Source organism: Podarcis pityusensis (genome assembly GCF_964106645.2).
Source record: "Podarcis pityusensis genome assembly, chromosome: 5".
Classification (NCBI taxonomy): domain Eukaryota; kingdom Metazoa; phylum Chordata; class Lepidosauria; order Squamata; family Lacertidae; genus Podarcis; species Podarcis pityusensis.
In genome coordinates this window covers 95,149,276-95,165,318 of record NC_138032.1, presented here as the reverse complement: position 1 = coordinate 95,165,318, position 16,043 = coordinate 95,149,276, and the positions used below count along the sequence as shown (strand labels likewise).

General features: G+C 44.5%; 1 protein-coding gene across 2 annotated transcripts in view; it reads right to left on the bottom strand.

The window, feature by feature from the left end:
* SEMA3E (semaphorin 3E) overlaps positions 1–11,418 on the bottom strand; it is a 170,963-nt gene extending 159,545 nt beyond the window's left edge. For both annotated transcript variants that reach the window (XM_081005478.1, XM_081005479.1), the window contains exon 1: positions 10,827–11,418. In XM_081005478.1, coding sequence (XP_080861604.1) covers positions 10,827–10,938 — 112 coding nt within the window. In that variant the 5' untranslated portion in view covers positions 10,939–11,418. The remainder of the gene's footprint in view (positions 1–10,826) is intronic.
* Positions 11,419–16,043: the final 4,625 nt, after the last annotated feature.

Genomic DNA, 16,043 nt, shown 5'->3' with positions numbered 1-16,043 from the left:
CCCCCATTTCCAGACCAAACCAAACTTTTTCTTTCCAAATCTGGCTGTTTCCAAGTTCATTTGTCAAATCCGAAAGCTCATGTTCCTGTTGGGCCTGTTCTGTCGAGGCACACTCCTGATTTAATTCCTGGGTGGGCTCCACATATTTTCCCACTGCCTGTTCAAAATTTCCCACTGCCTGTTCAAAATTTCCCACTGCCTGTTCAAAATTTCTAATCGAATCAGCCATCAAATTCGTCTTCTCATGTAGCTGTTCCAGTAGGGCATTTGTTTTATAGAAAGCACACAACAGAGCTTCTGAATACATTGTCCTGCAAGGTCAGATGTCTATTCCCACGATTGTAATCTGTAACAGCTGCCAGCTCCCCGGAGTTGGTTACAGTTGGTTACAGTTTCACAGTCTCCCACTAGGGGGAAAACTTCTATTTGTTCTTTCTTTTAAAGACAAGTCTAGCGACAAATTTTCCTTTTTCAGATATTTTGTCAATATTTGTTCCTTTAAGAAGCGAAGGGGAACAATGGAGTCAAAGTTTCTCTTCTTATAGCTATCTGTCAAAAACGTTGTCTCTGGTCAATGAGCTTCAAAAAACGTCAGTCCTAACACCCCGCTCCAGGATCAGGACGGTGGAAAGTTACTTTACTTTACCCTCACTTCTGCAGGTTTAAACAGTCCAAAAAAATCCCCCCTCTTCTCCTGCTTCCGAAGGGGGTTCAACAATTTTAAATGATGAAAGTTAATCTTTTACAGGCGATTTTCTGAGCTCTAGTTTGCCATGTCTTTGCTTTAATCTATCTACAAAGAAACGGAAGGCTGACTTCCTGTTTAGACCTTCCCGTTTCAGCGCCAAATTAAGGTAAACTTTTAAGTCCAATTTTCCTTTCTGCTCACAAGTCCTTATTTAGAGTCCAATTGTCCGAGTTTAGGTACTCACGGGTGATTATTTTAAAAGCCAGATTGTCCCAGGAAAAAGGCAGCGCTCTCCGGCAACGGCTGTGCGGCTTCGCTCCACGGAAGAAGCACTTGACTCTCAGCACCGCGCCACTTCCCCCTCTTCGCTCCGGAGCCCATTAATGGGTTCTTTTGCGGGTTGGGGGGGCGCTAAGGGTGCCCGCCGAGTCCCATGGTCACAGGCTTCATCCGCCTGTGATTTTTGAATGGGTCCCCACTTCGCCGTGGCGGAAAAGACCCGATTCCCATGGAGCTGGTCCCTCCAGTTCAGAGGGAATCCTCCATTGCCGATGGCGCCACCCCGGAAGTCTCCCAGGGGCTCGCCTTGCTTTTGTCTGATCCCCTTCCAGGGGTTAGGGCCACGCCAGAGCCCCTGGGAGCATTTGGGGTGAGCTTGAGACTGTGCCTGGTCCAATGCTCCCCCATGATGTTTACCTGTACTGACCTTTGCCGGAGTCCAGTCATCAGTGCTGCCCTGCTGAGGTCAGGTGCGCTAGTCAGAAACCGATGCCTAAGCAAACTACTCACGATCTGTAAACTACTCACGATCTGTGGCCAAAATTATGCCAATAACCTTAAACTAAATTCTGTATCAATTGTGTCTGTATTTATTGGGGGAGGTCTTGGGATCATAACACCCAAAAATCATGCAATCGGAATATAATTTTGAGCTTGATCAACAGCATCAAGTTTTTGTCTGACTGTGTATATATGGACTAAGTTACAAAACAGAGTGGAAGTAAACAGTGCTTAGTACAATTGCATTCTTAGAGGACTCAAGAATGTCACAGACAGCTTGCTGTGTAGCCTTTCCCAAACACATATAAATTCCGATTATCATTCCTGTTTGTATTCACACTCCATATAAGCTCTCGCCATAATACAATTCTCACCTTTCCAAACACTATGAGCAGCCTACTTTTGTGTGTGTGTCTGTTTCCTGTGCTTTCCATGTTTGTTTCTCAAGTCTATATCTGCAGGCAGAGAAAAAGGCGTGTAAACGGATATAGTACAGCTTAATATAAATGTGCAATTGTCTCTGTGGGCCATGTGAATAATTGCAATTTGGAAGACTTATCAGCGACAGGCTAGACCACCAGAGTAGAATTAGATCCATGACATTAGGCTACCAAAGAATAAGACGATGCTGAGGCCATTTTATGTAGCTTCTAGGATCTTGTTACAAGCCTAAGAATTCCAACACTTACATTTCTCACGAAGTCAAAAGGAAACAAGTATGTGTTTTTAAATGTTTTAAACACGTTTTCATTTAAATGGTATTGTCTTGCCATTTTGGTTTTGGCTGCCCTGGGCTCCTTTAAGTGGAACAGCAGGATATAAATTGAATTTACAACAATAACTGCAATTATCCCATGATATGTGAAGTTGCTGTGACCAGTCCTGCGTCATAGACACAGATGTTGTTTTCTCACAGCATTGAAATGCTCATGATTTTGTCCTTTACATGTAGGTCTCACTGAGGCCCTTTGGGTAACTCAGAAGAAGGAGACCCAATTGGCCATTGTTAGCTCCAGGTACTAGGGGTGGAAGAACAAATCTCTCACACATGTGTGTGTCCCACCCCCACCCAGCATTGGGATCTGTGAGAAGGAAAACATGGGTACGAGGTGCCCCTCAAGGGGTTAAAATAGAATTTGCCATACTTGGTGTTATGTACTGAAGTTCTTGCCCTGGGCCAGCAGGGGGATACTGTAGATAGTTATGCAAATGAAGGATCGAAAGTGACATTCAGTGATTGGATAGTTTTAGAAAGTTGTTACAGTGACGTTGTACTTGAGCTCTATATAAGCAGGCTGACTGAACCCTTCAGTTCAGTTCTGTTCTGGCCTGTGAATAAACAAGAGCTGTTTGAAGAATCGCTGTGTTGTCTGATATGTCGTCCCCCACAACTTAACACTTGGCAACATGCTTTGGGGCTATTCCATGGTGGGTGCTTAAAGTCTAAATAACCAGGCCTCAATAGTAAAGTAGGAAAGGGTAGGGTGAGGAAGTTGAATACTTAAAGCCACACTTTCAAGACAGAGTTGTCCAAATCACAGGCTAATTGTTGGCCAACTGCAACAAATAAATGATTTTTCCCATCCAGATTAGGCTGATGAATTGAAGAAAGCAAGGTAGGGCAGGACTTTTGTGTGAACTGTGAACTCAGGTACTGAAAACAAATTCCTAGGCTCAGAATGTGGTCAGAGGCACCCTGTAATTTAATTCTATGCCGTTTCTACCTGACTAAGCTTTGTAGATCTTCGGGTACTAGTAGAAAGAAAAGAAAAGAAAAAGATGGCCCAACAAGCCTCAAGTTTGCCCTCTCTTTTGTGTACCCAGTCAACATTTAAGGTACAAAAGAGATTAGAAAGGCAATTTGTCTCCCTAGTCTTGGCATTTGTGCAGAACATTATGCAAAGTCTTAACTTTTCATTATTCATGTAATACACAATAAGTTGCTGTTCAGCTTGCTATTGATTTTCAAGTTGGCCCTTATCCCTTGTTGTGGAAGATGAGCATTCTTGCTCTCTAGCAACCATAAGATGCAATTGTCCTCCACCAAAGCTTTCTTCGGGTGTTGGCTGCATGAAGAGGGTCAGGGTGCTAAAAGAGGCTTTGAGTTCATGTGTCCAACCCCAAAGTCACACAGCTGCCCCTGTGGCCCTGTTGGGCATAACTTCTCAAGCAAGGATCCTGTTCATAGGTGGAAGCTCCCCTTGTGATTTAGAACCCTGGGCAACTATAGACCTTCTCAGGCATTACCAATAAGCGTTATGCCATCATGTGATGGAGCAGCAAGGACAAGTGTGGTAGCTCTGCCACCTCATCACTGTTCTCGTCATCCCCCAACATTTGGAGGGTCAGCTTATGAAATGGGAAGCCTGTTGTACTTACAGCGGTTCCCCATGTATTTTAGAACCCTGATCTTTTCCCAAGGAGCCCCCTAAAACATCTGAGCATCTTCTATGGGCGCAGGATGCTCTCAGTTCAGAAGATCACCCTAAATGGGTTGCAGGATGAGGACAACAGCTATGAGCGGAGAGAGGAACTAGCATGCTAATCGCCATTGCCTCTCCCATGATAACGTAACACTTACTGGTGCAGACTACCTTCCTCAGAAATAATGCCCAACACAACAGGAATGGGAAGAGATGTGTGACTTTGGGGACAGGGCTAATCCCCTTTTACCATGCTTGCACATGAGGAATTCCTGAAGAAGACTCAAGTGCTTTTCTCTTTTATCTCTTTCTTTCTTTCTTTCTTTCTTTCTTTCTTTCTTTCTTTCAAAATAATTTTATTAAATATTTTCTTGGTTTACAAAAGTCTATCCATTATCTCTTCTTTCTAACCTGGAAAAGGCAGCAACCACAATATATGAGTCAAAGTTAGTACGGTACTGAAACCTGACATCCCAGTTCCTCAAATTTCCCCTGTCCCCCCCAAAAGAGGCCTCTGTGTTTCTTCCTTGTTCTCAGAGCACTTCAGAATTTCTCCCTAATTTCGGTGTGTATGGGGTAGATAGTACCATATCATTGTGAGATGGGTGAGGGTGACTTGTGTGATTTTATTTCCATTAAATATTTTCCCAGCACCCTGCAGCCTCCCTGACTGCCTTCCCCATGAGAGAAGTTACAGACAATGTCTTCTCCTGTTCTGTACCCAAAGTACAGGGAATTGGGGAGGCTGGCTACCAAGGGCCTGAGACTGGTATTTGTTAAGTTGTGGGTGAACATATCAGACGACACAGCGATTCTTCAAACAGCTTCTGTTTATTCACAGGCCCAGAACAGAACTGAGCTGAAGGGTTCAGCCAACCTGCTTATATAGAGCTCAACTACAATGCAACAGTAACAACTTTCTGTAACTATCCAATCACTGAATGTCACTTTCAATTCCTTATTTGCATATGTGGACCTGAGTGAAAACTATCTACAGTATCCCCCTGCTGGTGCAGGGTGAGAACGTCAGTACATAACAGTATTCTTACTTGTCTTGTTTTTAAGGGAAGCCCTTCATTCCATCTTAAAGTAAAAACTCCACCCATGAGAATTTCACTAAAATGTTCAACTGCACCTTCTTTTGTAAGATGCTTCTGAATCATGAATGGCTTCATGAAAACATGCACCCGGCACCAATTATACTGTTCTTCTTAACAGGTTTTTGCATGTCAGTTTATCACCAAAAGCAATTACGAGGGAAAATAGAAGATAAAGATGTTTGCAAAAATGCTAATATTTACAATGCCTTCTCAAGAGTTCAGAACGTGACTGGCAAGGTGCTGAGTAATAAGTGGGCTCTTTCTTACCTGAGTCTTAATGTTAGTCAATCTACGCAAGCAAAACAGATGGAAAGCAGTTGTTTAAGAAGTTACACCTCACAAATGTACATAACTACCTAACACTTCATAATACTGCAAGTGTAACAAATCACTGGCCATCAACAAGACAATTAAAGACCAATCGATGAAGGAAACAACTTATTACTTCAGAGTGGAAGGTATTATTTATGCCTGTCTCTCTCACACACTTCATTTTATTGCTTTCTGCAGTAACATTTCTGGAAAGCCTGTTTAGCCATCTAACTAGTTAAGCATTTATCTGCAGGAGTATTTGAGTAACATAGACTGAAGTGAACATTAAACACATTTTGGATGGGTGAAATATTTTAGCATTCGAATTTCACAAAAAGCGAGCTTAAGTCATCCGAATCCCAGCTATGTGTACTTCATGCCGTGTCTGGAAACAAGTACAGAATTTGCCTTTTCCCAATAATCCAAGCTTCCATTCAAAAACAAGAGCCTGCCCTCAGGCTTCTCACAGAGAGAGGGGCAGTTTACAAAATCCAATTAGTGCATTGCGAATGCGACTGGGTTTGGCCTGTGGCAGAATCACTGTAATTTTTCTCTTAACCTTCCAGTAAAATTTTTTGGGGTGTGTGTTAATGTCATAGTATGAATTTCTAACACCTGGGGAAGTGAATAGCCATTTAGGCAGTTTTGTATAGAGTTTAAGGCTGGGTCACACCAATCTGCTGATTCTAAACAACATGGTTTGGGACTGAGGCTTGATCTCTATGTTAGCATGTAGTACACAACAGTGCTTTGTGCGCAACACAGTCCTGATGTGTAGTGTGGCTCATTGCCATAGGCAAATCTAGAAAGTGGCCCAATAAGTCCTGAGCCCTGGACTCTTCATAGGAGGAGGAGGAACTTGCCTAGAACCTCAGGGGAGAATATGAACCCCTGGGGCAAGACCCAGTGGTGGAGCTTCATGCCCCGGCACTGGGGGTGGGGGTGGAGAGCAGCCAGGGGCAGGGCTGGCGGGCGTCCTGGGGGCGTGGCACACCGCCAGGGGGCGTGGCACCCAGCCCGGGGGGGGCAGCCATGATGGCTCCCCACTGGGATCACGCTGCCAGGGATGGTGTGCCCCCCCCCACTCCTCTTCTTCCCCACTGGCAAGACCACCTTCTGAGTTAAGCACCCCTTTCCCTTAGCCTCCTTGGTATGTGCTTCCAGTTGAGATAAGTCAACCGTTGGAAGGAAAGACTTGCTGGGCTCTTACAAAACCTAGTACCAGCCTACCACATGTCATGGGTTGAGATTCCGGCACTGCCACCATAGGGTTGGACTAGATGACCCTCGGCGTCCCTTCCAACCCTATAATTCTATGATCCTATTATTATTATTCTTATAGGGCATATCCACACCGATTCTGCACATCACACTGTGGTTTCTGTTCAGATTGCAGAAATCTTTCACCTTTTACTAATTCTGCATATCACATGATAAAGAAAGCACTGGGTGATGAGAGGGCTGGTGCTTGGTTTTGTTTAAAATAATAACTCTCCATTGTGCTTGGCCACATCATAAGAACTCTGCATGCACTCATTAATGTCGAACACTGAGTGCTAATATGAATGTTACATTTTAGGCACACAGTGGGATTAATTACAACGAAATGGCAACTTGCTGCAAAGCTTAGAGAGCCAGTGTGGTGTAGTGGTTAAGAGCGGTAGTCTCGTAATCTAGGGAACCGGGTTCGATTCCCTGCTCCTCCACATGCAGCTGCTGGGTGACCTTAGGCCAGTCACACTTCTTTGAAGTCTCTCAGTCTCACTCACCTCACAGAGTGTTTGTTGTGGGGGAGGAAGGGAGAGGAGAATGTTAGTCGCTTTCACTCCTGAAGGGGAGTGAAAGGCGGAATATCAAATCCAAACTCTTCTTCTTCTTAGTCTGTCTTTGCTGAAAAGGTTGTGGTGCAATCTCCACATCTTTATGTCTTTGTGCCCTTGGCACCCACAGCAACATCCTCTGGACTATACAATTCAGACGGGAGACAATCATGCACACATGTTTGAATAGCACCAGCAGCATTTGCCCATTGTTCTTGTGGTTCTTTGGATTGGGAGAATGGCAATTGCTGTTCCCAGGGTACAAGCAAATCTGTTGCTTCGAATTGCTTGGGCCTCCCCTCCCCATTGCTCTGACCACCACAACCCAAGTTGCAGCCGCTTAATCATGATAAATAGCTTGCACTATATGCTTTTGTAAAATGCACATGGAAAATGGACCTTTAACCTGACAAATTCTCATCATATTGAAGAATGCATTGGGATGAATGGCAGCTGACTCAAGTACAAGCAATATCTAGGAAAGACATTTTTTCATGTAAAATAATTGCCAGAGTTATGATGTGCTGCTACTGATTCCCTGCAAAACTTGAAGAAAAACATAGTGAAATGCACTATTCATTTCAACCATCGGGAAAACATTTATGCTAGCAAGTGAATGCAGAAGCACTAATACCAATAGCAACCTAGTAGGAAGCCAGCCCAGACAGTCAACCAATGTACTGCTGTGCAGAAGTACAAAAAGAGGTTTATTTATTTCAGACAGTAACACACGCACCTCAGACACAAAACCGCACACAGTCAGTCTAAAGTTATGTCCACTTTGTGGGAATTGACTGTTGTACATTGTGATAGTCGCAGGACTGTATTATGTGTGGATGTCAATTTGAGATCAATGGGGTTTTACGCAACCGTCTGATTGCCGCAATTATTTCCAGCGAGGACAATTGTTTGGTTAATAGTCGCTAGGGTAATTTGAAATCCCTGTAACCAGAGATTTTTTCATATATTTTTTAAAAAAATGTTTATGGAGCGAATGGGGAGAATCAATCAAGCCATTTCCTTTCAGTGAGGACAATCGATGACTTGTTTGTTCAAACGATGAGACATTACTTTTACCTCTGGGCCAGAATGAAACTCAGGTAGGACAGAATAAATGCACATGGCAGGAATGTTCCACCAGCACTGCAAGCACATTGATTGGTGCCAATGTTTAGATCCAGACAAATCACAAACCTATTTTCTTATGGGGTGCCCCATACAACTGTGCTTCAGAGAGCTTTGTGGGGATGTGCTATGTAAACCATAGTAAGCTGTGTGTGATTTTATTAATCATGCAATTCTATCAATGTTTAATTTTTTAAAAAATATATATGTGTTTAGCTGTTTTTATTTTTATATAAGCTATGTTGAGTCCCGTCAAGGGAAAAGGTGAGGTATAAACAAACAAACAAACAAACAACAACAAAATCAAACCTAATCTAGAGTACTGGTTGAGCAAAACACTCTGATAAATTAGAATAGTCAACTTTGTTGTTCATTCCATCTTTCTGTTTTCTCCTTGCAATTAGCAGTTTGTATCACTCTACAAAGCATAGTTGCAACTCAAGGATGCATACTGAAGATCAGTTCGCAGTTTCCTCTTGGCAACCTGTCGTTCACCTGTCACCACAACTAGAATCAAACTGGTCAATGGAGTTTCCTCCTTCCACTCTCTTTAGAGGGCATGCTTAGTGTCAAAATGGGGGTTCTAACTCACAATAGTGAGTAGAAAACCAGGGAATGGTGAGCAATTACTCTGGTTCATATATGGCTATAACCATAGTGTTAATATATGGCTTAATATTATATGGCCACGTCACCTCACTAATATGTTTCAGATGCTAGTGAGGTGGCCATATAATACTAAGCTACTTATCAGTATCATCCCTGTGTAAAGCACATCACTCAGTTTCAATAATGACAAAAATATTTTAAACACTCCAACTGGCGATCAGAAAGAAGAAATCTGAGAAACACTTTAAGATTAATGCAGCAGTTTTCTAATGTCTGAAGTCTAACCAGTTAAATAGTTCTATTGCCTATAGTTTGGTTTGAGAAAAGTACTTGCCAAGCTGGGTGCCCTCCAGATGTTTGGACCACAACTCCCATCAACCCCAACCAGCACAGCTGCTGGGATTTGTAGTCCAAACCATCTGGAGGGCACAAGCTTACTCAGAAGCAAGACGCACTGAATGACATGGGGTTTATTCCCAAGAACGTGTACACAGGTGTGGAGCCTTAACAGCCAGGCCCCTTCTATGCGTACTCAGAAGCAAGCCCCACACAGTTCGATGGAGCTTAGCTCCCAAGTAAATGTCTGCACCCTCTCTTTGGGGTAATCCCCCCTGAACAAAGTGGAAAACATGCCTGTATACATATGCAGAGATGTGGCTTCACAGCTGCAGAACTATTTCCATTAACTTGGTAATAAGCCCAACTGAACACAGTAACACTTCCTTACACATGAATAGGATGAGGCTCAATGTAGATTTGGTATTTGGACATTGAAGCACCATCTGCTGCAACCATTGTAGTGGAAGTCAGGGTGCAGGCATGTTTACCCAGAGGTATGGGGGCGGGGGCCCTTGCTCCTGGGTTTATAACTTTTCAACCTATGCTGCCTCTGCAAGGAACTAGGCAAATGCTCAGCCCCTGCTCCCTAGAAGCCACAGGTTAGCCTCTCTGTCAAAGCAGCTTTTCACCAAATCCCATCATGAGCAAATGAGAGTCTAACTTCCTGGGTTGCTGCAGGCATTATGCAGAGATGAAATATTAGCAGATGCGTGGTTTTAAACTCTGGGATTTGGGAAGATGAGGTGGTTTCTTTCTGACACTCTTGCCTTCACTAAACCTGGAGAGTCGAGAAACAGTTCAGAAAGGCACAAATATTTTCTAGTCAAGTAACATTTGACTTTGGGCTATATATTTAAGCTGGAAGCAGACTGCTATTGGCAGTCAGTCAGCTTAATTACAGTGTGATGACACTTGTTCGTTTGGAAGATGATTCATCTGGCGGCTTAGGAATCCAGCCCACCCCCACTCTGCCAAATACTCAGCCGAGATCCAAAGAGAGAGATTCAATTTAGCCTGCTAATTCTTAATGGGGGTCAGTCCTTCAATGGCAGGGCAATATATACACCAATTTGGGGTGCCCTAATGATTATTTTGGGGAGCACAGAAGTGCAAAGTTGAGCTGCTTGCTTGGGCTGGTTCTGCCTGAATCAGGACGCAGCTTCACAATACAGAGAAGTCTCAGTACATCCCCCCTTAACTTTATATTTTTAAGGGGCAAACTCCGAGAATTCAGACATCCCCACTTTGCATGGTAATTGAACTTATTTCAGGTGTGTGATGCTGGCTGTGTTAGCCTCCTTCATCAACTCATCTTAAAGAGACTGCTACATCACAGCATCTAGACTTGCTCACACTTGCTGAGGGTGAACGTGAATGAGAGAGTTTCGCTCTCTGCTGTCTGCATCTTCAAGACACACAAGCTCCTGGCTGGTTCAGTACAACGCAGGTGCACGTGTTTGCCAAGAGTGGAAACGAAACTGTCCTGTGAAGGCAAATCTTTAAAAAACGCAACTCCCAGTGCCTGGGAGAAAATGGCACTTACGGCTGGTGGCACAATTCCATGCCAATGAGAGCATTTTTTTATTTTTTTAAAAAGGCATTTCACACAAAAAGACAGACGTTGCCTTACCTTTATGTGACAGGCGTAACCTTGGCTGGCTTGTGTCTGTCGTGTGGCACGGACTCCAGAAGTCTAGGAAAACACTAGACAGTGCCAAAATGAAGAGGTCTGTAGCTGCCATACTGTCCCCGAATAATGAGGATGTTCTTTGTTTTAATGGGTTAATAAATCGATAATAGCAAAGCTCAGAAGTTCCGCTTTTCACTCCGAAGAGTACTTAGATCTTTCCCACCCCAGGTTCCCCGTGGAGCATTTCATGGGAAATCCGTCAGGAGAAGAAATTCAGGGATCTCCAGAGAAACAGTCGTTTTCTTCTTCCTCTTCTGGCCAATATCATGAAAGAAAGGAAGAATGAGGAAGAAAAGAAGGCGCCCTCCCCCAAGACGGTGTTTTCTGCACAAGCAAGGCGTCAAGTGGGCTGCGTTGTTGCGTCTTGTTGGGCTCGGTGGCAGCAAACTCTGCGACTCGAGTCCAGGAAGAGGCTGCGATTTTCGCTCGCTCCGAGGCAATTCCTTCAGAGGCGAGGAGGTGCGTGCGCGCCAGCGGGTGCTGGAGGAGAGAAGCAGCCTTCTTCGGTCCTCTCCAGAACTCGGACTTGCCAAGCAACTCCTTCCTCCCCACCCCCCACCCCCAATCCGCAGCTCACCTCCACTCCCTCTCTGTCTCCCTCTCCCTCTTTCCTTTGGCTAATTGGAACCGAGAAGGGCTCTTGCAGTTGTCGGATCCACCCCCGAGCAGGGATACAGCTTGCTTCCCTGCAGTCACTGGCAAAGTTCAGGGCGATTTGGCGAGGTGCCGGCGCGGGGAGCGGCTTCTTCGAAGGAGCATCTCCGGCCACGTGCAGATGTGCGCCTCCCGGTCCTCCCGGGAACAGGGGCTGAATGGCCAGGGACGAGGTCCACGTTTCTCTCTTCCCCGCCCCACCACCCTTTGGGGAAATGCAGCAGGGAGCATGTTCCTAAAGCCGGGTTTGAGCCACCGCGCGCCGAAAGCAAGCGATGTTGCCGGATTCCCGGTTCGAGTTCTGTATCTGGAGAGCCAGGCGCACAGACAGATAATTAGACGGGCTGTCAAGCCATTAAATAATTGCCCCCCCCCCCCGGTGCGCACTAATCAATTAAATGGGAATGAATTTGCATTTTGCATATTACAAAGATATCCGCAGAGGAGTCTTTCTTTTCTAACACATTAAAGGGAAATAGGAAGGTAACCATTTAACCATGCACTCAAAGATCGAAAGATCTTTTTGCTTTCAGTCCATATTGCAGTAACGTAGCAGAGCCTAAATACTCTTAAAGAAACACATTTAACTTATAGTCCCGTTGCATAAAAGAAACTGCAGGATACAATTCTATACATAGCTACCTGGGAGTAAGTCCAGCTGTACTCAATGGGACTTACTTTTGAATAGAAATGCTGCCTAAAGCAGTTACAGATAGGTAGCCGTGTTGGTCTGCCATAGTCAAAATAAAAAAAATCCTTCCAGTAGCACCTTTAAGACCAACTAAGTTAGTTCTTGGTATGAGCTTTCGTGTGCAAGCACACAGTATCTGAAGAAGTGTGCTTGCACACGAAAGCTCATACCAAGAACTAACTTAGTTGGTCTTAAAGGTGCTACTGGAAGGATTTTTTTTATTTTGCCTAAAGCAATTAATGGTATGGATAAATTTATTTGTGTGTGTGTGTGTCAAAGAGAGGGAGGAGGGGACACACACAAAGGGATCAAATTTACTTGGAAGTTAAGTCCCATTCATTTAAACGGGATTTCCTTCCAAGGTTATTTCCAGACTTCAATGCAAAGAAAACATTTCTTCTGCAGAATTGAAATACTGTACAGTGGTACCTCGGGTTACATACGGGTTACATGGGTTACAGACTCCGCTAACCCAGAAATAGTACCTCAGGTTAAGAACTTTGCTTCAGGATGAGAACAGAAATTGTGCGGCGGCAGCGGGAGGCCCCATTAGCTAAAGTGGTACCTCAGGTTAAGAACAGTTTCAGGTTAAGAACAGACCTCCGGAATGAATTAAGTTCTTAACCCGAGGTACCACTGTGGGGCGTTTGCAGCCATATCCAATGGTGTTTCAAATATATGAAACTTCATGTGTGTGTGTGTGTGTGTGTGTGTGTGTGGTGCCTTGGAATGTAACCCCCACGTAAACCTAATAAGAAAGCAGCTGTTGCACTTAGCTAGCTGAAGACACTGAACAGGCACAAGCCCAAGGCATGGCATCCGCGAATGAGACCTTGCCTACTTAGCATTATCATCATCAAACCTTTTATTGGCATCACATACAAACATCAAAAACAAATCAATACAGAATTACCACTTCCCCAGTTTTTACTAAAAGAAAGGAGGCAGAGCAGTGTATCGTCACATTTCTAGGTCTCCAGGGAGATCAGACGTCTGCAGTGTATTTCGATGACAAAAAACCAAATAGAGATATTTAGCCACTAACTTGGTGAGTGCCTGATCAGCCCCCAGTACAGTGGTGCCTCAGGTTAAGTACTTAATTCGTTCCAGAGGTCTGTTCTGAACCTGAAACTGTTCTTAACCTGAAGCACCACTTTAGCTAATGGGGCCTCCCGCTGCCGCTGTGCCGCCAGAGCCCGATTTCTGTTCTTATCCTGAAGCAAAGTTCTTAACCTGAAGCACTATTTCTGGGTTAGCAGAGTGTGTAACCTGAAGTGTATGTAACCTGAAGCGTATGTAACCCAAGGTACCACTGTAATAGAAAATGTATGACCTCCAACTCTGGTTTCCATTTGGGGATACAGCGTTGATCTAGAAATTGCTGACGGAGATCAGCATATAGTTTACAATTAAGAACCATGTGTGTAAGGGTTTCCACCAGATGGTCTTCACATGGGCAAGTTCTTTCTCCTTCCACCCTGCCTGAGAACCTTCCCCAAAGGAGGTTTAGCATTATGGGTAGAAATACCATATTTTGTCCTCCCCATGACACTTTCCCCAAGCCTAGGATTTCACTTTCATTTATACTTGGAAGAAATACAGGGTTACATTCAAAGATGCAATGGTGGTAGGAACTCAACTAAGCCCTGGTGGCTTCCAGTTCCACAGGGAGAGGATCTGGCTCTCCCCCCCCCTTTCCCCCTTTCAATAATGCCCCAGATTAAAGCTGCATAATTCAGTCATGGGAGCTGGCCAGGTTCCCAAGATGCAGCCACCTAGCTGAATTTTGCTGGCAATGTGACACCAGCATGTGATGATGGATCCTGGGCTTTTCAGCGTTTGATAAATGGAGAGTATGGCTGTGTTCACACTCCCATTTACTGTGCACTCTGTGTTTCCAGTGTGGGGTTTTTAATATACGTTCATAGGACGTTATCCAAAATGCATGTGTGTGTGTAGGATAAAGACACCCCCACCCTGTCAGTGCTCCTCTCCCCCCCTTCGGCGTGAACACAGAAATGAATGAAGCCTTGCTAATGTGAAAAGCTGGGGGAAAGAGCTATGAAAGGCCCTTGTGGTCTCTTCCAACTCTATGATTCTATGATTCTATGAAATACATGGAGAAAAACTTCACTGCACTCTGGTGTGTGTGTGTGTGTGTGTGTGAACACACCTATAGTGAGTCTCTCTCTCTCTCTCTGAAATGTCTTCCTTTAAAAAAAATATAAAAAAAGATCCTGTTTTCCCAGCTGAAATGCAATGGTGCGGCAGAGGCCAGCATTCATTCAGGCCATATGGATATATCCAGGCTGGATGGCAAAGACAGAGCAATTATGAAAACACACACACACACCCTTGTGATGCTGAGGACTCCAAGAGCATGCATGTGCATAGGGAGACTGGAGGAAAAATTTGAGTTCCACCTCTCCAGTTTCCCTTGTGTGACTGACATCAAATTTCCCTCAAATCCCCTTCAAGAACCTCCTTCAAGCAGCTGTTGTTCAGATTTATGGCCTTCTAATTGCCACTTTCATGACTGCCCAGTTCTCTTGGAAGGACAATTAATTCTGGATCCCATTGCTAATCTATCCCACTTCCTGCAGGAGACTTCTGCTTCCCACAGTGCTAGGGACAATTTTGCTGCTCACCTGAATGGTTCTCATTGTTATGGTATTCAGTCCCTCCAACTTCCTTGTTCGATTTCTGATGTATACTTTGCAGCAAAAGACCATGCAAAAGAGCTGGGTAACTTCAAGGGTTGTGACAGAGCACAGGTTTCGAACTTGGAAAGTCCCAGATTCGATTGCTGGCGTTTCTAGCTCCCTGTGCAAAATTTTGGAGATCCCCTGCCAGTCAACAGAGATGGGTAGGCCTGTGTCCTTTGAGGCTAATCTTTTGGGGGCCACACATTGGTGCTGATGCCAGGCAGGAGCCAAAAGTTAGTTGTCCACTCCTAACCTCCAGAGCAAAAGAAAACAAGCTGGCTTCCTCCTCTATGTGACAGCCCTTGAGATATTGAAAGATGGCGATAATATCTCCTCTCAGCCTTATCTTTTCTGGGCCATTTCAGTAGGAAATGTACATGTGGGCCCATGTGATAAGTCTTTCTCATGTTACCCCTGTTTTGCCCCTCAACCCCTTCGGTGTGGCATTATGTATGGCCTTGGTGGAGCTTGCAGTGAGAGGGGGTGATGTCCTCAAAGGCATAGATTCCTTCACATGGAAGAAGTTAAAGGAACGTCTCGGGTAAGTGTGGTGTGCTGTAAAACCTTGCTTATGATGAAGTGTACAAGAAAGTATAGAAGCTGTACTGCGCTGGGAGTCTTCCGTAGCCAAGGCCAAGACAACTCCCATGTTTGCAATAGCAAAACCCAAGCTATGGCTCAAAGGAGCATCTCTATTAAATGTTAACAGACTCAGGTGTTTCCAGCAACTGGAATCGATAGCGATGACTTCATGCTTGGAAAAAGAACAAAGATTCTTCATGAAGAACGATGGAAACGTGGGGCTCAGGTTCTGTGTGGAACATTCTGCTGCAGGCACTGCTGTTGTAGAGGTACTTTTTTCAGAGAACTAGAAAATGAGGCAAGAAATATTGTGAAGCTTAGAGGTGCTTTTGTCTACAGATGCACAGCAAATAAGTAGCATAGTCTTCTAGCCCAGGGGTGGGGGCTCTCAATTCCCTCAGTGGCCCTGCTTCACACCTTCCTTGAGTGTTTTTGCCTGGCTGAAATATGTCCTTGAAGTCTGATCATTGCTCTTGCTTCCTTAGATGGAGAACAGAGAGGGGTTTATGAGCTTGCATAGAAACT